The sequence below is a fragment of the Neoarius graeffei genome, chromosome 1 (assembly GCF_027579695.1).
Source record: "Neoarius graeffei isolate fNeoGra1 chromosome 1, fNeoGra1.pri, whole genome shotgun sequence".
NCBI classification, from domain to species: domain Eukaryota; kingdom Metazoa; phylum Chordata; class Actinopteri; order Siluriformes; family Ariidae; genus Neoarius; species Neoarius graeffei.
Genome location: NC_083569.1, coordinates 121970784 through 121997644, shown reverse-complemented (window position 1 = coordinate 121997644; position 26861 = coordinate 121970784). Strand labels below are relative to the sequence as shown.

The 26861-nt window shown below is 42.3% G+C and overlaps 1 protein-coding gene across 1 annotated transcript in view; it reads left to right on the top strand.

The window, feature by feature from the left end:
- The window catches only part of abhd3 (abhydrolase domain containing 3, phospholipase), a 54659-nt gene that overhangs the window by 9694 nt on the left and 18104 nt on the right, over positions 1–26861 (top strand). The window contains exons 2-3 of the mRNA XM_060916094.1: positions 716–879; positions 23169–23351. Of these exons, the coding sequence (XP_060772077.1) occupies positions 716–879; positions 23169–23351 (347 nt within the window). The remainder of the gene's footprint in view (positions 1–715; positions 880–23168; positions 23352–26861) is intronic.

Sequence of the window (26861 nt, the reverse complement as noted above, 5' to 3'; positions counted from 1 at the left end):
TTCAACTGACGCAAACAGTATGACAGAACTGCAGAGCAAATGTCTGATGTGTTGCACACAGACAAGCACATTCGAGGACAAGTATCATTTCAGTAATTGCATAGGTTTTACTGACCTGGCGACTTGTCCAGGGTGTACCCCGCCTTTTGCCCGTAGTCAGCTGGGATAGGCTCCAGCTTGCCTGCGACCCTGTAGAAGGATAAAGCGGCTAGAGATAATGAGATGAGATGAATGAGATAGGTTTTACTATGATGCTAAACTTGCTCATGCTAATCTTCAATCCTCAAGTTATTTAATGGTCTCACATGCTACCTGCTGCACCTCTGGAGTTTATAATGTTGACACTTTGCAGTAAGCAAACTATAGTCATGGAAAATGTAGTGAAATTTGAACAGCGCTACCTGCAATACTGGAGCACTTGTATATGAAAGGTAATTCCGAAAGCACAGAGACAATGCAAGCTTATAAGCTCATGAAAATATTTTTGTTTTCACACAGCAATGGCAGATGTGAACATACACAGACCTTTGCTATCCACAAACCAGACCTTAGACCAAACTTTTGAAAGCCTCTGCGAAATGCAATTATCTGCTTTTGTTAGCTAGAAAACTCCCTAATATTTATGTTCGATTTTGTAAATGTAGGCGTTTAGGAAGACATCTTTATCATTTTATTGTTTGAGCTGAAGAGTGATGTTTCTCTCTCTGTCTTGCAGAAACCAAAGCTTGTATCTGGAGGGAAGAAGTTTTATGAGTTTCTGAAGGAGTATTGCCCTGTGGTGACGGAGACGTATTATCCTCCTTTCTGGTGCTGGGAGAGTCGGATACAAACTCTCCTCCGGCCATTCGTCACTGCTAAGCCCTGGGTCTCCTACAGGAAGTAAAGCTTTTCATTCATATATTAAAGTAGCAAAACTGTGAATTATTCATGAGCCATGGGCCATGGTCTTTATGTCAGGAACAAACTCTTACCCATTTTGTCTTAGTGGTTCCTGTGTTGCGGGCAGCCATGTAAGTTTTCCCAGTGGTGCCAGCAGTGGTCAGGAGTCCTCACTGGGTGGAAGAATAGTTTACTTCCCTCTCTCTGGGTCAGGTAGTACACAGTGGATATAAAAGTCTACATATCCCTGCTAAAACAGCAGGGTTTTGTGAAAACGATTTTTTAAACTTTAACGTGATATTGCAGAACGATAAAACTTACAATGTCCTGGTTGCGCAAGTGTACACATCTCTTAATACTTTGTCAAAGCACCTTTTGCTTGGAATTCAGCACTCACTCTTTACCTCCGCTAGCTTCGTTGGAGGAGGTTATATTTTTGCCTCTATTTGTTTGTCTGTTCCCAACATAATTCAAAAAATAGTGGCCGGATTTTGATGAAATTTGGAGGAAAGGTGAGTCATGGGCCAAGGAACAACTGATTAGTTTTTGATGCAAATTCAAATATGTGGCTTGTTGGAGGTATGCACTCTACTGAGTGTCCTTCTAGTTTTGGGTAAAAGTCTACCAACTTAGCACATCTTGATTTGTGCCAAAAGAGATTAGTATTTGCTGGAATCCATGATTCCTTCTATATTTACCAGAGCCTCAGTCCCAGATGAAGTGAAACAACATAATAGCATGATGATGCCACCACCATAGTTCATTGGAGGCATGGTGTTCTCTGGGTGATAAACTGCCTTGTTTTTGCACCTAACAAATCTTTTAGAATTATGTCCAATAAGTTCCACCTTACTCTTATCAGACCAGAAGATATATGGCCACATATTTTGGGGTGATTTAGGACTTGTTTGTTTGTGAGAAAGGGCTTTTGTCTCACCCCCCCCCACCCCATAACCCAGACATGCGAAGAATATGAGAGATTGTTGTCACGTGCAGGGAGTGACCAGTACATGCCAGATGTTCCTGCAGCACCTTTAACATTACTGTAGGTCTCTTGGCAGCCTTCTTGATTCTTGAAATGTCTTCTTGTCTCAGTATTTGGTAATGTCTCGGTTGTGTCCCATTTTCTCCACTTGTTGTTGACTGCCTTGACAAGGTTCCATGCTACATACAATGTTTAGGAAGTTCTTTTGTACCCCTCTCCTGATTGATTCCTTTTGACAGGGAGGTTCTGTACATGCTTTGTAAGCTCTTTGAGGACCATGGACCTGAGCAGTCAGATGAAACCAAGAAGATGTCTCGAAAATACCATAGAAAAAGTTGACCATTATTACTTGGGGTTAATTAGATTTACACTGTGAGCTGGGCTAGTGGTTAGCGTGTTCACCTCTTGACCGGGAAATCGTGAGCTCTACTTGTGGTTGGTTCATACCAAAGACCATCACAAAAATGGTACCTCTTGCCATCTGGCAAGGCATGCTGTGAACAGTGGCGGCTGGTAGTCTTTCAAACAGGGGAGGCTGGTCAGTTACGATATTTCCAGATTTTAAAAGAAAAAAGAAAAAACACATCAATTTTGCCCATACTCTTGCCTCTGATCTGGCTGATTGTTGGCAGGGTCACAAACTGTGAAATAACAGGTTCTTTTGGCCCATTAGCCTACTGTCCAATATACATGATGGTGGTGTTGGGGGGGTATATTTTAACATTTTATATTTTAAAATTGTGGCATGTGGCATGTTGTTTAAAAATTGATCATTACTGAAAGCAGCTCTTTGTCAGGAACCTCAGCAGTAACAGCAGAGTGTTCTGGAATAGGCACAAGCACTGACCTTGGGGAGCCAAACATAGAGCTGGGTGCCACACATTTCATTCAATGACACTTTCCCTATATTTTACTTATTTTGACTGAGAAATGTTTTATTGACAATTTTGATAACCCTTCACTTTTAATCCAGGTCTGTAGTGTGAAATGTTCTCGGCTGTGTTTTTGTTTAAAAATGTTTTCCAAATTGTAGCTGTGTTTAATTCATATCCAGAGAAATATATATTCCAATATAATATACTCAGCATAAACATTTTAAATAGATTCTATATTTTTGGTCCATCCATGACATATTACTAAAGTAGCCTATTTACTGTTGGTGATGTGGGTCACCAGCCCACATTTGACCAAATCACGGATCCGGGTTTAATCAAGAGGCATGGCCAACAATACATTTTCCTTGTCACTGCACTTGCTGTTAGCCAATTCACTTTCTCGTACCAGGAGAGCTGAAAGGAACGAGTATTATTCCCTACCTTTTTCACCAAGTCAATTTGAGGCGTTGGTCTACCCTGCTCTTTAATTTAAATTTTTTCCTCGAAAGGAAGACTGGCAAATGGCTTCGCCAAAATTAAATCAGCAATGCTTGGCATCCGTGCGCAGCTTTCTTGCTAGCTGACTAGCCCCCTCAAGTTCAAGTTCAGTCACTCAAATAAACGACATTTCTGGAACTAAGATAGCAAACTTGACAACACTATATTTACACTTTATTTACAATGAAAATATATACAAACTAAAAAAGCTGGTAGAAACCGTATGTAATGAATGAAATCGAAATGTAAGCTGATCTCTTACAATACACCACAGCACTTGCAAATCCACATGGGACTGAACTGAAATTCACCGCTGCCTGTCTATATTTGAAACGAGCTGTCAATCAAAGAAAATATCCATCCGCTTTCACCAATCACCAGTCTCCTCGCGGAAAGCTTTGCCATGTCCCTCCCACTGTGAGGCTGGGAGTCCGTGGGAGTCCGTGGGTGGGCATTTTCGCAGTATTTGTCCAATAATCGTCTTGCATTTTGATATTGAAAAGCGCATAGCTCCCAAATGCCATTGAAGTGCACTGAGGCTGGGCTGCATCGCGCTGTCACGAGGGGGAAAAACTCACGCGCACATTAGGCGAACTGGGGAAAGTTATAAGGGAATGATTTCGCACTGTAGTTGGGTTGAGCACATATATTTCTATGATTCTGGATCTGAAATAGCAATGTTATAAGGTCGGCTATAACATAAGCCTAGCGCAATTCATCCTACACGATGTTCGTCATTTTTAGAGGAGGCTGAGCCTCCCTCGTTGTCTTAGAGCAATCGCCCGTGGCTGTGAATAGGTAGTCAAACTCTTATGGTTACCGGAGGACCAGCTCCCCACTGTAACTCTAGCTATGTAATAGGTGAGAGGCAGAGGGCTACTGAAACGGAGATCGGCACCTCCCAATGTGCCTTACAGCATGGGAAGGACTTTAACTGAATCAGATTACCATCAGTGATGAATGGTGTATGATAATTACTTCTGAACATGAGTTTGAATGTGATTGATTCTTTCTGAGCATAGTCACGTGCCCAATTTTAGAAGGGTGTGCACACTTATTCAAAATGATTACTGTATGTTTTTTTTTTCCCCTCTTAAAATGTTTCAATTTTTTCACTTGAATGTTGTTGGTTGCTATATTACATTAAAGCTAGAAAAAGATTAGTGCTGTCAAGCGATTAAAATATTTAATCGCGATTAATGTCGCGACTGTCATAGTTAACTCGCGATTAATCACAATTTTATCGCACATTTTTGTCACATGAAAAACCATTGTAATTCTCTTATCAGCATAAAAAAGTGAATGGGCTTGCTCACCGTTCGAACTACGGGGGTACACGGGGGATCCGAGATCCCCTGAAACAGACATGAGATCCCTTGAAAACATGATTTGGGAAATGTTGGGAGGTCTCTAAAATATTGGCAAAATGATGTTTATTGACATAGCAATCGTGTGTAACGGGAAGCATTTGCATATCCGAAGTGAGCGTGCGATGGAGATCCGCGCTCTGAGAAAAGCGCAAGCACCCCCCAAGGGAAAAAAGGGACCCCCCGAAAATATCGGCATTGGTACAACCAGTGTTCGAACTGTTTTTTTTTTATTGCAGAGCATAACACGTCTTGTCACAGCCACTGCAAAGTCGGGCTGGAGCCGCTGATGGGAAAACGAAACCTAAGCTGAGCACTGTGGCTCTTCGGGGGAGGGCAGAGGACTCTGGCTGTGCGGGGCGTGGCATTACAGTCTAGCTGCTATCGTTTTTCTAAGCAAAGTCTCTGTTCCAAGTTCCTGGCAGTTTCAAAAGCTTATGAAAAACCTACATCATGTCACAGAGCGTTAATCTCGCGATAAAAAAATTATCGCCGTTAAAATTGAGTCAAGTTAACGCGTTAATAACGCGACATTTTTGACAGCACTAAAAAAGATCTGACATGACTTCTCAGTTTCAGTTTTTACTTCACAGCAACCCTCAATATTAACAGGGGGTGTAGACTTTTTATATTCACTGTATGTGTGTGCAGAATTTGCTTGATACTGTTGTCCAATAAGTGTGTGCACATGAGCAGTAATTTGTCAAGCTGTGGCTTTGTGAGTCTTGGAAGAAGTGTGCCCTGGTTCTTGTTCTGTCGCTTGATAGCGGAGACCAAAATAAAGAGGTTAAAAACAGAGAATCTATAGAAACTGCAATATGGAGTCTAACAGGGTTCTGTATTAGGCCCATTTTTATTCTGTCTTTTTATCATGTTTCTTGGAAATGTAACTTGTGAAAATAATGTTGACTTGAAATTCAGAACTAAATGAAGCTGTTTGCACTCAGTCAGTCCCTGTTCTCTCTCTTGCAGTTAATAAAACAAAAACAAAATAAACCCCCACAGCTTGTCATGTTACTAAGAAACTGCAGTGACGCCACAAACTTCTCTCTGCTGAAAATGTTGGAAAACTTAAAGCTTCACCTCTGACTGTTACAAAGTGCTGACGCTGACATTGGATACTCCTTCCAAAAACGTTAAATAAATGGTTTTCTTACACAAAATAATTACACACGGTATTTTTGATTCATTTCTGTGGTGTGTCCGTCATACAAGTCCCCGTGAATGAGCTGTTACTATAGAAACGGTAATGTATTAGAACGAACGCATTAATATGAACCTGTGAGTGCTGCTGCTATAGAAAATTAATCACCATAAAACCAATCAGATTCGAGACAACGCTGTGGTTTAATGCAATATGACTTCAGGAATTTCAGTGTTGCTTCCTGTAGGACGGAAAACAGGAAACTGTAGCTGCCGTGAGTGATTTATAGATGTGAGTTTCATGAGTAAATTCCTGAGGCAGATCTTTTGTTCCCTGGATGTTCTTTATTACCCAAAGGTTAATCTTCAGAACTCATACTCAAGACGGAAAAAGGGCTTTTTGTGCGAGGGGTTTATCCACTCACAGCTTGGAGCATTCTCCTTCAGATTTACGGTCGCTCATTAAGCAGCTTTCAGATTGTAAATTTTTTCCTTTCATTTTTGTGCAGTTTGCAAGAATGTCATGATGTAACGATGCGTCATTATCGCATTTTTACCAGTTGGTTGTTTTGGCATGCAGCCATCGTGGTACTCTGAGACCTTTATCGGCAGTTTATTTAGCTCATTAATCACTGAGGAATGAGCTGACTGAGGAGTTAGCCTGTTGCCTGGATTGCATTTATTGAGATTAGTGATCAATGCAGAGATCTTTGGAGTTCATGTCTACAGTGAAGTCAGAGGGGAATAAAACTTATTTATCTGGCTGAGGTCCGATTAGCGGCCGTGTCCATGCTGCTCTGAAGGACTGAAGCTCGTCCGTTGCTGTAACACAAGGTCGTCTGTGTTTGAGTGACCTGAAAGAGATGACTTTGTGTGTGGTGATGTCATCCACAGTGTGTGTGTGTGTGTGAAACTCGTGTGAAATAGATCCTGATTCTGTACCAAGAAGGCAGAAGCAGTATTGAGTTGTTCGGGAAAAAAAAACAGATCTGCTATCGCCTGCCTGATACACCACACCACTTGCGAATACACGGTGTTCCACCACCGTGTCAACTGTGTACTTTCTTTAAATGAAAAAAAAAATGAACAGAACTAATAAATAATTAGCTTCACATTGAATAGTGAGCTCCAGCGTGTCACCCAGGCCCATGTGTCATTCCAGAAACCTCACTAATGAGGATTAAAAGTGGGAGCTAACATGATGTAGGGCTAGTGAAGAAGGTATGTGTTTTTTTCTCTGCAATGAGAAAAAATTAAGATATCTCGCTGTATATGAGAATAGTGTCGTGTCCTCACGTCACATGTAAAAGAGTCTGGTTAGAGTCTCGATATGTTTAACCACGAGCTGACTGCAGATAGCATTCATTTTGAGAATTGTCTTTAGGGCTCATGCTAGATTCACGTCACAGCGCTACAGTTCATACATGTCAACCTTTGGTCAATCAGACCTGTATAACCAACCTCCAAAATCCGTATAAGATGCAAATTAAAATAATTTACCTAAAAATTTAAATGATAATTAACAATGATATATCCCAGTTACTTTTTATTCAATATTAATAACAATAAACCTTCAGAATGAATACAAAGCTCCAATGTTCGACAAAAACACAAAGTGTTATCAGCGTAGTTACGAAGGAAATACTTCGTTGTTTGGAGACAGGTTTCACCGAGCGGCTATTATGCGCGAGACTTCATATTAGCCACAAAGTCAGGAAAATCTGTTCGTAAAATTACGTTATAATGAACAAATACAATGAAAAGTATTTTTCCAGTCTCACCTGTGAAAGGTAATCCCATGTGATCTCGTTTGGACGGTAAACCTGTTGGTACAGTTAAACGCAGCACATGAATGAGGCATCTTTATTCTCGGCTACTGTCTAGACGCTATACCAGAGACGGTTGAAGAATCTCCACTTTGCCACATCCGATATGGTGGCGAGGATGACGTATGATTCTACGCAGAAGGCGGCGTCTATGTTTATATGTCTATGACTTCACAGTTGGCGGGATTCTCGCAATGCGGTGTGCGCATGATCAAAAGTGGAACGAAGTCTCGCTACCACAAGATAACGCGCGATTTCATAAGACTCTTTACTGGCTGTCTGTGGTGTACAGTACGTTTGTAAATGTTATGCGCTCTTTTATCATCATGGGAATTGATTATAGCTCTAAATAAATATTGAAGTTTTTTTAAAGAATCCGTATAACTTTATTTATACGCCCGTATACGACATTTATTGAATCAAATCCGTATAAAATACGGACATTCCGTATAGGTTGACATGTATGACAGTTACAACAACAGTATAGTCAACATTAGTGTTGGAGTCAGGACCCCCTAAACCAAGACCAAGTCATGACCAAGACGAGAGTGTATCGAGACCGAGACAAGACGAAGACTTTGAGCGGTTGAGTCAAGACCAAGACCAAGGCAGGGCGAGATCGAGTCAAGACCAGAACCAGTGAAAGATGTGGGGGAGAGGCGACAGCCATGAACAGTAATGAAAATTTCAAATTAGTAATGAGTTGCGTTATTGGTTGCATTTGAAGCAGGACATTTTCCATCCAATCACAGTAACAATGTTAACAAATAAATCAGACAACACACAGGCAAGTTAGTGAAATCCCCACAGCTGTGGTTTTGATGGGTCTTGAAATAAAATCCAGAATCCTGTATGTATGAGACTGAGACAAGGCAGAGTAAAAATGCACTCGATTCCGAGATGGGGCCGAGACCTTCAAAAAACGGTCCTGAGACCGGACTCGAGTCAAGTCAAGTTTATTTTTATAGCGCTTTTAACAATAGACATTGTCGCAAAGCAGCTTGACAGAATTTTAATGACTTTAAACATGAGCCAATTTTATCCCAGCTCTATCCCCAATGAGCAAGCCTGTGGCGATGATGGCAAGGAAAATTTCCCTCAGATGACATGAGGAAGAAACCTCGAGAGGAACCAGACTCAAAACGGAACCCATCCTTATTTGGGTGATAACAGGCAACGTGATTATAACATATTTAACAGTTTTAACATGAGGACAGTTTCGTTGATGTTATAAACTCTTCATTGATGGAAACTTGAGTGCAAAACTGTTCATGACAACTGCAGTCCTAAAGTTAGCAAGTCAACTGTAGTCCTCAGCCATAAAAGCATTACTGTAAGAGTCCAGAGCGTCCTCCAGGTGTGACTTTCGACTGTCCATATGGGGCCGTCCTCTACAGGAGCGATGTAATGAGACCCCAACCAGACGTAGGGCATCAGGATGGATCAGGCAGGTCCGAGGAGCAGAAGAGGTTCAGCATCTCAATCTCAGGATTGACATGTAACTCAGAGGGACAGACAGAGAGGGGAAGGGGGAGAAAAAGAGAAAGCGAGAGAAAACAGGTTGTTAGGTATGCCCAATGTCACCTGAATAAGTAAGAACTGTATACATTTTGCACTGAGCACAAGCAGGGACTCCGGCAAAACTAACTATGACAGCATAACTAAAAGGGGAGAGCCAGAAGGTAACACAGGCATGAGGGAGCCCCGGGACATAAAGCAGCAGCCACTACACCGTCAACAAACTCAAGTGAGCAAGCGAGTGGGGACTGACAGCATCCATACATCCCAGTTTACCAAAACACTCTGTCTGAGGACCCTCCAGATCTACACCTTTACCTCATAAACACCATTAACACAAGGCTTGACTAAACAGATATGTCTTCAGCCGAGACTTAAACACTGAGACTGTCTGATTCCCGAACACTACTTGGAAGGCTGTTCCATAACTGTGGGGCTTTGTAAGAAAAGGCTCCGCCCCCTGATGTAGCCTTCACTATACAAGGTACCAGCAGATAGCCTGCACCTTTTGAGTCCTACAACACTAGTCAACATTTATCAAGTATTTCCTGTTAGAAGTTTACAATAGCCCAAATATGAGATGATTAAATCTATTCTTCTAATTTTTTTACTCATTTCAATTTCAACTTTCAGTTTTCTTGTTCCAGTGCATGGTGGTGTAGTGGTTAGCGCTGTCGTCTCACAGCAAGAAGGTCCGGGTTCGAGCCCCGTGGCCGGCGAGGGCCTTTCTGTGCGGAGTTTGCATGTTCTCCCCGTGTCCGCGTGGGTTTCCTCCAGGTGCTCCGGTTTCCCCCACAGTCCAAAGACATGCAGGTTAGGTTAACTGGTGACTCTAAATTGAGCGTAGGTGTGAATGTGAGTGTGAATGGTTGTCTGTGTCTATGTGTCAGCCCTGTGATGACCTGGCGACTTGTCCAGGGTGTACCCCGCCTTTCGCCCGTAGTCAGCTGGGATAGGCTCCAGCTTGCCTGCAACCCTGTACAGGATAAGTGGTTACGGATAATGGATGGATGGAATTTTCTTGTTCTGTTAGCCTATCATTTTCTTTTTTTAAAAAATACAGTAAATGCTTAAAATTAGTACAATTATCTAAAATATTTCTATCTCTATCCACTAGGAATGGAATGTTTCACCCAATTCACAATTCAGTTCAATTCATGATATTGGGTTCATGATTTGATTTTTCCACAAACTTTTTGAAAAAAAAAAAACAATGAAAATTTAATGACCAAAAAATTTGCTGCATTTATTTTCCTATTATTTATCAACTTAAATATTTATTTTGTTAATTCATATAAAAACCAATAACTATTAACTCACATTTGTAAAGATTGGAGTAAAATATAACCGTCTATTAACTAAAATATTCCTTTTATTAAAAATTAAAAAAGATAATAACAAATGGGCCTTTTCTGAATAAAACTTTATAAACATTTGTTCTGCCTCCATTTGTTTCTCTTTTCTTTATCTTTCACCAGTCTGTAAAAAGAGAGAGAGCTCTGATTTCTTGTTAAATCTATTTGTACACACTTACACAACAGCTCTTTCACATTTTACATGTTTATTTATCCATTTTTGCGGCATTAGAGCTGCATTACTTCCACCTACAGTGAAGTCACACATGTTCCCGCTATTGTATATTATTACACCCTTTGTTGTCTAGACAATGCAATTACAGCTTGGAAAAACTAAGATTACGCAGCCTGATAATAATCACCATTCATTTTTTATGTCATTGATTCGAATCGTGGATTTGTATCGCAATTTATTTATCTTCATCCTCATGGGATAAATTGCTACACGCCTACTATCTACCAATAGAACAAGACTATTTCAAGTTTGAATTGAGTACAACATGTCTAGAAAGACGTTTACTCATCTTATATTTGGTTTCTTTTAATGTGTTTTTTTTTTTGAAATGCTAAAAAATAAAGAGAATTATCTCATCTCATTATCTCTAGCCGCTTTATCCTGTTCTACAGGGTCGCAGGCAAGCTGGAGCCTATCCCAGCTGACTACGGGCGAAAGGCGGGGTACACCCTGGACAAGTCGCCAGGTCATCACAGGGCTGACACATAGACACAGACAACCATTCACACTCACATTCACACCTACGCTCAATTTAGAGTCACCAGTTAACCTAACCTGCATGTCTTTGGACTGTGGAGGAAACCGGAGCACCCGGAGGAAACCCACGCGGACACCATGCAAACTCCGCACAGAAAGGCCCTCGCCGGCCACGGGGCTCGAACCCGGACCTTCTTGCTGTGAGGCGACAGCGCTAACCACTACACCACCATGCCGCCCCTAAATAGAATTATATTGAAGATATTTTCACTTGTTAATGTGCCACGGCAGTGTGATTCATTTGATTTCTCTGTGTGTCACTCATTTTAAGATGCAAAGACATTGAAATATATAAATTGAGAAATAACCACCAGGTCGCCCGAATGCCGCCGTAATCGAGAAGTTGTTCCTATTTTGTCGTACAGTGAGTTCTCTTGGAGGATGATTGTTCTAGAAGTGGAATTGAAATGCTGATGTACAGTTGTAATTAGCATTTCCTCTTTGTGTGTGTGTGTGTGAATGACAGAGAGAGAGAGAGAGAGAGAGAGAGATGATCGTAGAAGGAAGAGGAGAACAAAGGCTGACCTCAGACTGCGTATTCAATACCTGCTCTGAAATTACACACTCATTCGAGGATAGTGTAGAGAGCAAACCCAATCTGGTCCACTCATGCTTATATAAAACTGCAGAGTGTGTATTGATTAAGTAAGACTGTCTGAGCCTGCAGAAATCAACAACAAAGGGCACACAGAGCCTTCCATCAACAAACAATGGGTGGTGAAATATGGCGGATGGTGAAAGGTTGATGTTTTGTGCCTTGCGTTTGCAAACGTTGTGATGGGTATTTCTGTGTCCAATCTGGCTGCAGTCCCAGACTGAGATGGAGACACTGTTCTGCACAGTCAGGAACAGCGACGGAGTGAAGGCAGGAGGAAGGGAGAGAGGGAGGCGGGGGAAAGACTGATGATGTAAGAGCTCAGTGCAGGTTGGACCGAGGCTGTGCCAGATAGCTCTCTCTCTCTCTCTCTCGCTCGTTCTTTATCTGTGCTTAAATAATACGTTATCGTTTCCATAGTAACTTCTCATTCATGGCAGACCCTCGACTAATAATAAACACATTGGAAAACATGTAATTGTTGATATGGTGAAGTTTTCTGTCAAGAGAAATTCAATGCAATTTCTTGGTAACAAAAGATGACAAGCTACGATTTTGTTGTCTTATTAACGTGAAGAGGAAAAAAAGAGGCTGGTGAAGGAATGACTATATACACTATATTGCCAAAAGTATTCGCTCACCCATCCAAATTATCGGAATCAGGTGTTCCAATCACTTCCATGGCCACAGGTGTATAAAATCAAGCAGTTCAATAATAAATCGCGTTTACAACTTCAGTGTTGATGGCAACAGAAGGAAAGGGAGGCCACAGAAGTCATGGAGGGAGTGTGTGGAAAGTGACCTTAAAGGGCTTGGTCTAAGTTCAACCGACACCCAAGACAGAAGGCGTTGGAGAACTCTGACGAACCATGCGCCGTCCAACCCTCTGCATTGAGGATAAAGGACGTAAAAACGGATCGTGAGTGTGAGTGAAGCACCTAGGCATGCAGACTGTTTTTACAAACATTTGTGAAAGAATGGGTCGCTCTCAGGAGCTCAGTGAATTCCAGCGTGGAACTGTGATAGGATGCCACCTGTGCAACAAATCCAGTCGTGAAATTTCCTCGTTATAAGAACTGTGTTATAAGAAAATGGAAGTGTTATAAGCTGTGTTATAAGAAAATGGAAGTGTTTGGGAACGACAGCAACTCAGCCACGAAGTGGTAGGCCACGTAAACTGACGGAGCGGGGTTAGCGGATGCTGATGCGCATAGTGCGAAGAGGTCGCCAACTTTCTGCAGAGTCAATCACTACAGACCTCCATACTTCATGTGGCCTTCAGATTAGCTCAAGAACAGTGCGCAGAGAGCTTCATGGAATGGGTTTCCATGGTCGAGCAGCTGCATCCAAGCCATACATCACCAAGTGCAATGCAAAGCGTCGGATGCAGTGGTGTAAAGCACGCCGCCACTGGACTCTAGAGCAGTGGAGACGCATTCTCTGGAGTGACAAATCGGACTTCTCCATCTGGCAATCTGATGGACGAGTCTGGGTTTGGCAGTTGCCAGGAGAACGGTACTTGTCTGACTGTATTGTGCCAAGTATAAAGTTTGGTGGAGGGGGGATTATGGTGTGGGGTTGTTTTTCAGGAGCTGGGTTTAGCCACTTAGTCCCAGTGAAAGGAACTCTGAATGCTTCAGCATACCAAGACATTTTGGACAATTCCATGCTCCCAACTTTGTGGGAACAGTTTGGAGCTGGCCCCTTCCTCTTCCAACATGACTGTGCACCAGTGCACAAAGCAAGGTCCATAAAGACATGGATGACAGAGTCTGGTGTGGATGAACTTGACTGGCCTGCACAGAGTCCTGACCTCAACCCGATAGAACACCTTTGGGATGAATTAGAGCGGAGACTGAGAGCCAGGCCTTCTCGTCCACATCAGTGTGCGACCTCACAAATGCGCTTCTGAAAGAATGGTCAAAAATTCCCATAAACACACTCCTAAACCTTGTGGACAGCCTTCCCAGAAGAGTTGAAGCTGTTCTAGCTGCCAAGGGTGGACCGACGTCATATTGAACCCTATGGATTAGGAATGGGATGTCACTTAAGCTCAAGGCAGGTGAGCGAATACTTTTGGCAATATAATGTAACATTTTATTCTCACATTCACTGGATATGACCAATCATGCGCTCTGATTGGCTACTCTACTACTATGCTATCAGCTCATATATCATGAGTAGAGAAAAACAAAATGGCGGAGCGTGTTGCTGAACCAACTGAGGATGAAATAAAAACTCTACTTGAAAACAAAACCCCAAAAAATACAAAAAAAGCAACAAAATATGGAATAAAAGTATTTGATGGGAAGAACGTATCTTTTTTATTTTTCAAGTATTATTATTATTATTATTGCATTTTTCACAAATTGCTCCTGTCATTTCGCCGGTTTGTTTACATTTTATGTGGAAATTATTTTGTCACATGTTTTGTATAAAGTTTTTATTTATTGAATTTGCAAAAAATTAAAATAAAAATGCTCTGTTTCTCAAAATCCAGTGAATGTGGATAGAATAAAACAGTTATTCCACTCACTCAATCTCGTCGTACATGGATTATAGCCAACTCGGTGCGATGTGCCTTGTCAGCTATCAGCTCATGTACGACTTGATTTCGTGGAATAACTGTGAAATAGCTGCTATAAAGTAAGTGATAACCTTGCTTTGCCAACATTCCGCAACATTAAATGTAACTTTAAATGGATAAAAAGCCTCATGTGTTGTTCTTTAACAAATCGAAACCTGGAATGGTTCAGAAATCAGTGTGGTATAAGAGGAATAAAACGCTGTTATCGGAAAATAATCAATGCGAGGGTGGTAACAGTAACTCTGGGCTGGATCACGCCAACTTGTCATGGATTATTTTCCTATTAAAGGTGCAGTCATTGATTCTAATCTCATACACTTTTTGTCAAATTCAGCGAATATTGCTTCACAGTCCGCGAGCGGCTTGTTTAGGCTTGGACCAAGCCACACAACACTATTCCAAACAATCAGCAGCGGGGGGGCAGGACATTTGTGCTTGTACACAGGATAGAGGGAAGGCAGGAGGGAGGGGAGATGGGGTTGTCATTGTTAATGTCATTGCCTTAGCAATACACATCCATGGACCTGGGGCGGAGCTTCTGAAGTAGCACTGAAGGGCGGTGTGTATAGACCCCTTCGCATGTTTGTAAACAAACCGACCGTTGCCAGGATGCGCGCGCAGCCTGGACCCAGAAACAATGGCGCTGCCCATAGACCGGCATTATGAGCTGTCAGATTATGCAAAACAATTGTCGTTACAAGATCGAGAATGCTACATAAATAAGTTAACTCTAACTAGTGGACATCGCCTACCGGATCCGCATTTAATAAAAGAGTGGACGGACGATGTTAGTAAGTTCCCTGGTATACAATGGCCAGATATATACTCGTACCTTATTGACAAGACTTCAGTGTACACCCACGAAAAACTTCGTGCCTACAAGTCTTTAGACGCATATGATTATGTTATGTGCGGGCATGTACAACTTGATTAACAATGGGACATTCATATTCATTTTGTTTTAATCAAATGATGCCAGTGATGTGATGGCAATGTGGCTTTAGCTACAACAGCAAATACCAACACTAAACAGCAATTTGCAGGAGGTGATGGCATGAAAGGAATGATAGTGTAAAGAGTGCAGCTAAGAGAAATCAGAGCTGCGTAAAAAGCGAGAGGCAGAGAGCAGAAATGAAACTGAACGGGGCGGGAGCTAGGTTAGAGCAGTCAGCGTAAGTTGGCATTTAGAGTGAGGGCACACAATTTTACCTTTCCATCCTTGCTTTAAAATTGTGATTTTCGGCAGACACAAATAATGATGGCACAAAATCTGGACTGCTTGAGTCAAGCGAGACCTCTCCTACAAACAAAACTGCATGCAAAGTTAAGTTAACATGCTAACAATATTCATTACATTGTGTAACTATGACCCAGCTAATCAGACAAACGTTACCAAAGTATTTTGCTACATCAATAAACGAAGACTAGAAAGAATAAAAAAGAAAGATTTAATAAATAGCCTGATCTTACCTGTGATGAAGTGGGCGCTGCAAACCCGCGCATTTTTGATGGTGCTTTCATCCCAGTCTACACGTTTGATGGCTTGTAGCCATAGACGTCGGCGATTTTTTTGGAATGGGTGAGATCCTGCTGGATTCTGAACATTTTAACCCCATCACTGCTACGATTCTGACACCCGACAACACAACAACTAGGCATCTCTGAGTCTTTTTTGGGTCCAGGCTGCGCGCGCAATTTCCGCTTACGTATGAATGACGTTTACTGCGAAGGGGTCTATTGGTTTGGGGGTTGAGTTCAAATATCAACAACGTTTCTCTAGAAACGATGACTCGCCCTTTAAAGCACGGCCTGTTGTGTGTTATCCCTTACTTCTTATAATGGTCATTAGATATTGGAACAAATTGCACACTACGATGAAATAAACCTTCCTGCTTCGGGAATCAAAGATTTTACATTAAAGCCAGCATATTAAAGACTGGACACTGTAACGAGATTCATATTTTGGTCAATTTCACAACTCAAATATCTGATGGGTAACATGTACAAGTCCTTTAAATCCCCAGTGTTTAATCTAGACTCAATAAAGCCTGATGTGTTTATGCCCTTGAGAAAAACTGAACAACAGCAACGCTTTGGCTGGGATAGGCTAGATATAACACTCTGTACACTCTCTCTTTCACCTCTTCGTTTAGTTTCACTCAGCGTGTTGTAGCATGCTGCACTAGTCATAAACGGCACCTTGCATAAAATTTGACCCCCTTGCACTTTTCTACACTTTATAACTTGAAAATAAAATGGACATTGTTCAGATTTTCATCATCAGATTTACCAAAACATTTGACAGTGACCCAACTGTTAATTAAACAGAAATGCAGGAATTTGTTGGTTGTGTAAGTATTGAGTATTGGGGAAAGTGGAGTTACCCCTTAATCACCATTGCTCCCAGGTCTGCTCTGACCTGGATTGGTAGCACCTGCCTGGGTTCCAGCTATGGGTTAAATAGTACATCACCAATAATGCACTGACAGCGAGGTGCTTTTTGGTGCAATGTGGCAGATGAACCCAACAGGGTCAATGGCGCACCACAAGATGGGATGTGGAAGAGCCACTTAAATGGCCAATGGATGGCATCACTTGGCAAGTCAGTTGTCACTGCGGGACAACTTCCGTACCCTGTGGTCTGTGGTACTTTTGTGCACCACTTGGCATCAGATCTGGAGGTCCAGAGAGACAACACGATGGGGCATGATATCGCTTGTCTTTCCTTACTGTGCAAGGCACTTCATTAGGAGAGGAGAATAGGAAAGTCACTCTGGTGTGGGCCTCGCAGCGCATCTGCGTTTCTGTGCATCCTAATGAAACAGTCATCATTGCTAGTGGTGGACAGCCGACGAGTCACAAACCTGAGCCAATACTTGGGAGAACCGCCTTTGTCAGCAGTTACAGCTGTGATTTGTCTCTATTAGCTTTGCACATCTGGGTCCTGATATTGTTGCCTATTCTTATTGGGGAAAAAGTGCTTGAGCTCCTTGGAGGTTGTTGGTGTTGAACCACTCCAGTGTAGCTTTTGCAGAATGCTTAATGTCTCTGGAAAATGACCCCCCCCCCCCCCCCCAGTCTCAAGTCTCTCACAGACTGGAAAAGAATTTCTTCTAACATTGCCCTATATTTCTCTCCACCTATCTCACCCTCAACCGTGACCGCTTTCCCAGTCCCTGATGATGATGATAAAACATTCCCATGACATCATGCAACCACCACCATGCTTCACTGTGTGGATGATTCCATCAAATGGATTATAATCCTGTTTGGTACTTTTCCAGAACCTTATCCTGGACTCGTTTTGATAGCTGATGCTGTTTGTTATGTCTCCTCCACGAAGTGGTTAAAACATGATATTTTCACATTCTCGGTTTATCTATGTAAGATTCCCATTCGCACAATATCTCAAGGATGAGAGGTTGAATGTTTATAGGATTTACGTATTTGGAATTATTACTGTGAGCAGCAGATTAACTGATTAGATTTTGGAATTGATCCAAACAGGGCCAAGGCCACAGCAAGGTCAAATGTCTGAAATAGTGTTTCTTGAAAGCTTACTTCATGTTTGAAGTATATTTTAAGGGTATTTCAGGTGTCCACATGAGTAAAAAGGAATAGACGAGTTGGTGGCAGTGCTGGGGGCGTCCGACTTGCTTAGGTACATTCTAAACAGTCTCTGGAAGAAAAAGGTGTATTTATATAATATATAGATCATGTGACACATTAATTGCACTTTAATTACGCTTTCATTGCCAACTCCATTCAACGTGACTTCTGGTGGCACTAGTTGTGATGACACCAGAACTAAGTATATTGATTTGGTGTACATTGCATTACATTACCTTAAGTTACATGGTATTTAGCAGACATTCTTATCCAGAACAACATACAACGAGTGCAAAAGTCAGGTATACAAAGTGCTGAACTTCTAGACAAGAAAGTTCTAGTGCCAACTGAATACATGACAGCAATACGTATGGTAAATATTCTGTTGAAGTATCAATACTCAAGCAGCCAAGGAAACAAACCACCCATATAACAGACAACTAAATAGAGAACTCAAAACAGTTAACCTCAGGCTAGACTGTACACAGCCTGGGTTGGTCTAGACTGATATGCAGTTACACAGTGGGTAGGGAAGAAGGGGAGAGGTGCAGTCTGACGGGGTGAGTTTTTAGTCTGCACTTGAAGGTGGTCAGGGAATTGGCAGTTTTGACCTCAATTGGAAGGTCCTTCCACCAACAGAGAGCCAGGACAGACAGCAGTCTTGAGTGGCTGGGCAGGAGCAGAGAGGAGGAGGGGCCAGGCGACCAGTAGTAGCAGAGTGTAGGGATCTGGCTGGCATGTAGGGGTGGAACAGACTCTGGAGGTATGCTGGCCCTAACCCCTTGAGAGCCTGGTAAGCTAGCATCAATGCCTTAAATTTGATGCGAGCTGTGATAGGTAGCCAGTGCACATTGGTCAGCAGAGGGGTGACATGGGAAGAACGAGGGAGGTTGTAGACCAGGCAAGCTGCAGCATTCTGGATGAGCTGCAGGGGTCTGATGGCAGAATCTGGAAGGCTAGCAAGGAGAGAGTTACAGTAGTCCAAGCGGTAGAGGATCAGTGCTTGGACCAGGAGCTGAGTAGAGTAGGTTGTAAGAAAAGGGCGGATCCTCCGGATGTTTTAGAGGAGGAATCTACACGTCCGGGTCACTGCAGTGGTGTTTGCTGAAGAGGGGAGTTTGTCATCGAACACAACCCCTAGGTTCTTCGTACTGGGTGAAGGAGACCTATGCCGCTTTTCCACTACAAACGCGGCTGAGCCGTGCCGTGCCGAGTCGAGCTGAGTCGAGCTGAGCGGGGCTGTTGGAGTTGCATTTCGATTACAACCGCGCTGAACCGTGCTGGCTGGAAGTGGGTGGACACATTGGGTGGAGTTAGCGAAAGTGGGTGGACGTCATGTGATGTCGTTAAGCAGCGCAAACAGTGACATCAGTGACAGTGGCGGAACAAGTCAGAGCCGGGCCGGGGGCGGGGCAAATGACCGGGCCCTTTATTAAAGCTTATCATAACATCATTTTAGGCTACAAAATGTCCGCAACTGCGGTGTTTACCAATTTCAACACTACCGGGTGCAACTATGTTATTTAGTACATCAAGTCCTTCAAACGAACATGTAACTCAGAAACAAAAAACATTAGGATACTGTACATGGCTCATAATAAAACATCAATAGCCTATACTGCGCACATTATTTGAAGGGCATACGAATGAGCGCTCAGAGGTTGCAGCGGTGACAGGAAGAGTCAGAAATAAAAGGAGGGCGGTGCAAACCTCACTGAATGCACTGTGTTTACCAATTTCAACACTCCGGGGTGCAACTATGTTATTTTGTACATTAAGTCCTTCAAACGAACATGTAACTCAGAAACAAAAAAAAACATTCGGCGACATACTGTACATGGCTCATAATAAAACATCAATAGCCTACTGCGCACATTATTTGAAGGGCATACGACGAGCCTTGCGCTCCGCGAACTCGTCCACGATGCTCTGTATGTCACTGATTCAGTGAGCTTTTAAGCGGTAGTCTCACGACCCGAATAGTAAACAATAAACATGGAGGACATGGAGTCGTTAGTGTTGCTGGTCTTGGTGCTGTGGCTTGTTGTCACCGACAACGCCAACAGATACTGGCAAGAGCGTATAGATGAGGCGAGGCGCATAAGGCTTCAGAAATTCTCGTAATTCGTAATTCTTCTTCTTCCGGGTTTGCGGTGTTTACAGATCCCAGCGCGCTCGCGGGGCGTGTGTGGGCATGTGAGGACACTCCTCCTCACCAATCAGTGCACAGGGGAGTGTCTGCTCACGCCCCCAGCCTCAGTCAGCACGGTTTGGCTCGCTTCAGCCCTACCCCAAAACGGTGCGAGTTTTAGGGGCTAAGCAGGGCTGAAACGAGCTGAGTCGTGCTGGTTTTTGGTAGTCGAAACGCGAGCCGTGTCGGGCTGAAGTGAGCTGAAGCGAGCTGAAGTGAGCTGAAAAAGGGTAGTGGAAAAGGGCCACTAGAGATGTCCCCCAGGGAGATGACTATATTCAGGGGTTGAGAGGATGGATTGTGCTTGAATCAGAAACAAAAGGGATTAAAACTAAAGAAATGGTTAAAAATCTTGGTGTTTTCATTGACAGTGAGCTAAACTTTGACAGTCACATGAAAGCAATCACTAAAACGGCATTTTATCACCTAAAAAACATTTCCAAACTAAGAGGACTTATGTCAAAAAATGATCTGGAAAAACTAATACATGCCTTCATCTCTAGTAGGGTTGATTACTGCAATGGCCTTTTCACAGGCCTGCCAAAAAAGACCATCAAACGACTTCAGCTGGTTCAAAATGCAGCGGCTAGGGTTCTCACACGAACAAAAAGAACAGAGCACATTACTCCAATTCTAAGGTCCCTTCACTGGCTTCCAGTAAGCTACAGAATTGACTTTAAAGCATTGCTGCTGGTGTACAAATCTCTAAATGGTACAGGGCCCAATTACCTCTCTGATATGTTGCAGCGGCCTAACCCAATCAGATCTACCAGATCGCAACAGCAAAATTTACTATTAAAACCTGTTGTTAAAACAAAGTATGGTGAAGCAGCTTTTAGCTACTATGCAGTGCAGCTATGGAACCAACTCCCAGAGGACATCAAAAATGCTCCTGCTGTTGGCAGCTTCAAATCTAGACTAAAGACCAAGCTGTTTTCAGATGCTTTCTGTTAAATAATTAATATTGTCTTCTTTACGTTTTTTTATAATCTTTACTTTCTCTGCATGTTTTAAATTTACTTTAATTTTAACTTTATTCTATTTTATTCTTTATTCTATTCTGCTGGTTTCTTTTTTTTCTCCTCCTATTTGAACTTCTACTTCATTTTATTATTTTATTTCTACTATTATTTAATTCTTATTATTTTCTTTTAATTCTTTTAATTAATTGTTTTAGAATAAAAATAAAATTATTTTATGTAATTTTATTTCTCTATTGTTTACTGTTTTTGTTTTTACTTCTGTAAAGCACATTGAACTGCCATTGTGTATGAAATGTGCTATATAAATAAACTTGCCTTGCCTTGCCTTGCCTTGCTTTGCCTTGCTTCAGGTGATGGTTGTCCATCCAGCTCTGGATGTCATGCAAGCAAGCAGAGATGTGAGCAGAGATCTGTGTGTCAGAAGGAAGAAAAGAGAGAAACAGTTGGGTGTCATCAGCATAGCAGTGGTAGGATAGATAGATAGATAGATAGATAGATAGATAGATAGATAGATAGATAGATAGATAGATAGATAGATAGATAGATAGATAGATTCATGACATAATTTTCAGACATATTTCTGCAATGTCTTTCTAATGACAGAATGAATGGCCTTTTTGTGGGGATTAAGTGCAAAAGATGCTGCTTGTGAGATGTCTTAGGGCAACTGAAGTGACAGATGTGATGATGTTAGTGGCAGTGGATGAGGATGAGAAACAAGGCCGTCCTTCTCCACTCAGAAAGCAGGGATAATTCTGTTTTCTTGTATTCCAGGTCAAAACTTTAGACAGCTATGCCACTCGGGAGTCTCGTGTTTTGTGTATCTTTTTTTTTCCTGATGAATTTCTAGAGCTGGCGTGTTCCACTTTTAATAGTACAAAAAAAAAAAGCCACTGTCTGGATGTTGAGCAAGACAACACTCGATTTGGAACACAGCCTTCCAAACCTTCAGAGATGGAGACAAACTCTAAGCCGTTAAACAGGGTTAAGGAAGTAATCATGTGTGCAATATCCTCCTGCCCTTCTCTCAGGCATTTCAATCAAAGAAAATCATTCCTAAACCAGGAATGAGCTGAGATCACACCTCTTCTGAGTGAGTCAGTGGAAAATATGTTTACGGTGCCAGTGACAGCAGTGGCAAGCTGTTCGTCTTGTCATGACGCTCATGATCCTTTCATAGAGCCGAAGGCAATGTCTAATTCCAGAATATGAAAATTTATTTTGCATTTCTCATCTCATCTCATTATCTCTAGCCGCTTTATCCTGTTCTACAGGGTCGCAGGCAAGCTGGATCCTATCCCAGCTGACTACGGGCGAAAGGCGGGGTACACCCTGGACAAGTCGCCAGGTCATCACAGGGCTGACACATAGACACAGACAACCATTCACATCTTTTCTATTTTAAATATTTCTACCATGATTAACCTAACCTGCATGTCTTTGGACTGTGGGGGAAACCGGAGCACCCGGAGGAAACCCACGCGGACACGGGGAGAACATGCAAACTCCGCACAGAAAGGCCCTCGCCGGCCACGGGGCTCGAACCCGGACCTTCTTGCTGTGAGGCGACAGCGCTAACCACTACACCACCGTGCCGCCCCTATTTTGCATTTGTTTCAAGCTAAATATTTCTACCATGATTAACTCAGCTTTAAAGCAAATTTCCAGACACAGTTGAACACTTATGTTTACTCTTATTTGTGCTTATTGTAATTATCTGGGAATGAGTTATGAATGCAGAGTTCAAAGATTCAGGCAGGGTCCCGATTGACTCATTTGGGTTTGATAATTAAGAAATATTCAGCTGAGCTATTTTGTGTGTTTTCAAGGTTCCATACAGATCAGGGTTCGATGCTCAGCGCAAACGAGAAGGCTGTTTTATGTAACACGGTATCTTCCGTGATGAATATTCTGTGTGGCAGATTTGCACTGTGTTACATAAAAATGTGTGTGTGTGTGTGTGTGTGTGTGTGTGTGGGTGGCAGTGAGCTTATCAGAGCACCAGATGGAGGTCAGATATCTCTGGACTGGTTTGATAATGAAGACAGCCTCTCTCACCCTGACTCGTCCACTCGCCCCACTGTCCTGCTCCTACCCGGCTTGACTGGAACCAGCCGCGAGTCCTACATCCTGCACATGGTGCAGCAGAGCCGAGAGCTCGGATACAGGTGGGTTACAGCCGAACACCGACCCCAGGGGTAGACACAGCCAGTCTAAGGGGCAGGAAAATGAAACGGGCACCTCCTACCCACTGTGGGCTAAAAAACTAGTGGTACCAGGAGGGCATGTTTTTCTACTCTAGAGGCACCTAGGAGACATTTCCTCACCTATAGGGCACTTCATCTCATTTCCTCATTTCTATGAGAGCCTATAGGGCACTGCATCATTTGGAAGGGTACCCTAGTGGGCACGTCATCACATTTTCTCACACGTAAGGGAAAATCATTGCATAACAATTTTTTTTTTCCATTTGAAAGGTAGCCATTAGGGCACTTCGTCACATTTTCTTCAATGTACGTAAAGCCACTTTTTAATTCATGTCTGAACTTGGCCTGTTTTTTTTTCATCTAAGAATACACTGCAATATAAACCACCTCTCTTGTATTTACTGTGTGTTTATATTGCCCTACGTTATGACTGTGAAAGCACTTTATTATTTATTCCCCTTTAGAACGCTTCAAGAACCCTTTATTTTCTAAGAGTGTGTATTAACTGGGTAAGGGTGTGGTACAAACTCCAAACTACTGATATTAATAGGGTTCTCTTCCAAATATAGGGGTCTCAGATTCCAAGAAAGGGTTCTGGGTTGCATATGGAGGAGCAACCTAGTTTTTTGGTGTCTCGCATGTTGCTGTGGACAAAATGTACGCTTTTGTTTAACAAAGTTCAGTTTCTATTATTTGCATGTATATTGTGTTCAGACATGAGTGCTTTTCTGTATTGATTCATGAAGAACTGATGAACAGTATTAATATTAATTATTTTACTGCTTTATTAATGATAAAGATAAAGAGAGAGAGAGACAGAGCAGTGTACTAGATCAGCTCTTTTCTCAGAGCAGTACTGCCCTTCACACACCATGATTAACACACAGACAGAGGGATTTTTGACTTATGGGGTGGTGGTTCATGTCCACTCAGCATCTTGTAGCTGGAGTCTGTCAGCAGTGCTTAATGGATTAACACTCGACTTCATACTGCAGCAAAGAAACACACATGCTAAATGACTAGGGTGACCAGACGTCCCGGTTTTACCGGGACAGTCCCGATTTGGGGTTGTGTGTCCCGAGTCCCGACAAAAGTCTGTCGGGACACGGATATGTCCCGGTTTTCGCCACTCGCGACGTTTGCGACTGAGCAGCGTGGGAATCATTAGCGGAGAAATGTCTGCATTTACTATATATTTTGATGAATTGACAGGAATCGGAAACTTTCCTGGTTACTGCCCCCTGGCCCTGTGGCATGGGTGTTTATTTAGCCACATTATTCCAGACAACAGAACGTGTTGCCATGCAACAATAAAATAAACATTAACTGGCGCGAATGTTCTTTGTCTAGCAGCTAGCAGCAGTAATGCCGCAGCAATTATGCCGAAAAGAAAATGTACCTTTTCCAAAGGTTTACAGGGCACCTACCCCTTCCTCCGAGAGGTGCAGAACAATGCGCATGAAGCCGACTGCACACACTGTAAGTGCTTTGTTCTTGTACTGAGTTGGGTAGCCTATGCTGCAAATGCTGTGCGCTCCTGTGGGGGCTTTCCTCGGGCTGTCGCCCCTCTCCTCCTTTACTGCTGTTTTGTTTGAGTGGATATTTACGGAAGCCGCGAGAGGCCCTTCATATAATCTTTTTTTATTCACCTTGTTATCCCGAGATAACGACATAATTAATTCAGGATCTCGAGAAAACAACACAACTAATTAGAGATCTCGAGAAAACAAAACAATTATTCCGTGATCTTGAGAAAACAAAACAATTATTTCATGATCTCAGCTGGATCACTGTATCTCCGTCGGTAGAGACGAAGCCGGGCCAGTCTTCGGCGGAGGTGCCGCGGACTAATTTTGAAATGATCCCTTATTAAAAGACTTAATGCAATCTCTCCCTGTGTCAACCCCTGATCAAAATATTGCCTTATTAGGTGATCGATTATTCCAGACATTCTAATGACCAAAGTTGCGTCTATACAGAATGAGAAATAGCCCCAAAGTCAGCATATCACAAGTCTCTTGGCGCACCTGAATGAACCATTTCTCAGCTGTTTACTCGATATCTCGAAATAACAGTTTTGTTTTCTCGAGATCTCGGAATAACGGTTTTGTTTTCTCGAGATCTCGAATTAGTTGTGTTGTTTTCTCGAGATCCTGAATTAATTATGTCGTTATCTCGGGATAACAAGGTGAATAAAAAAAAGGATTATATGAAGGGCCTCTCTCGGCTTCCGTAGTGTATATTCTCAAATCACTTGTCTCTTTTTTGTTTCTGTTTAACACACCATTCTGACAGTTTGGCCATATTGCTGTGTTGAACAGCTTGTTGCACCTTCCATTAAAGTGTTCACTTTTGTCCACATCTTCTTGCTTTATTCATTCAGTTGTGGGGAATGGTTAGTAAAGTTGATTCTGACCGAGGCTATGTTGAGGTCACATATCTACTTTTTAAGTTCATGCTATAGTGCATACAATTTTAGAGATATAGCCTACATGTGCATATGCATTCTTCTTGGTGTTCTCACAAACAGGTGAAATAAATCCGTTTAAATTTGGCCTATGGACATAGCCTGGCCTATTCTCAGCCATTACAACATCTGTTGTCTGACCATAATTTAACTGATCTGTATACCACTATGCTACTAGATAACAAAATGCCTGTTTGTTTTATTTCATGTGAGATGTTGATAAATGTGAGCTTCAACAAAATGATAAGAGCACCTCTCTGAGTGTCACGTTTACGTAAAAAAAAAAGGTGTGCGTGCACGAGCATGGTCGCGCACAAAAGTGTCTCGGTTTCAGACTAGGGAAATCTGGTCACCCTATAAATGACGCGAATGTTGACCTCTGTGCACTTTATACAACCCTGATCCCAAAAAAGTTGGGATGCTGTGTAAAATATAAATAAAAACGGAATGCAATGTTAGTAAAATGATACAGTCGTAAAAGAGTGCAGGCACTAAACTGGCCTGCCTGCCTCCTATTGAAAATGTGTGGCGCGTTATGAAATGCAAAAAATGACCACGTAGAGCCTGGATTGTTGAGCAACTGAAGTCGTGTATCAAACAAGAATGGGAAAGAATTTTACTTTCAACTCTTTAACAGTTAGTGTCCTCAGTTCCCAAACACTTACTGAGTGTTGTTAAGGCCCCGTCACACGTATTCGGAATTAGCAGGAATCAAGCAGAACCAGCCGGGATGAAAATTTTTTCAAAATTTGTGCCATATTCGGGCAGGAATTTCAAACTGACCAACATTCTTACAGCTTTGCAAGAATGCCGTTCGAATACTTAGAATGTGCTTCGAATCCACCTCGAATGATTCTTGCACATTATTAGTGTATTAGCTTTCAAATGCAGTTCAAATGTAGTTGGAACACAGTAGGAATACCTAGAATGCTGTTAGAATGCAGTAAGAATATTAAGAATGCACTTCGAATGCTGTACGAGTGCGGTTTGATTGCTGCCTGAAT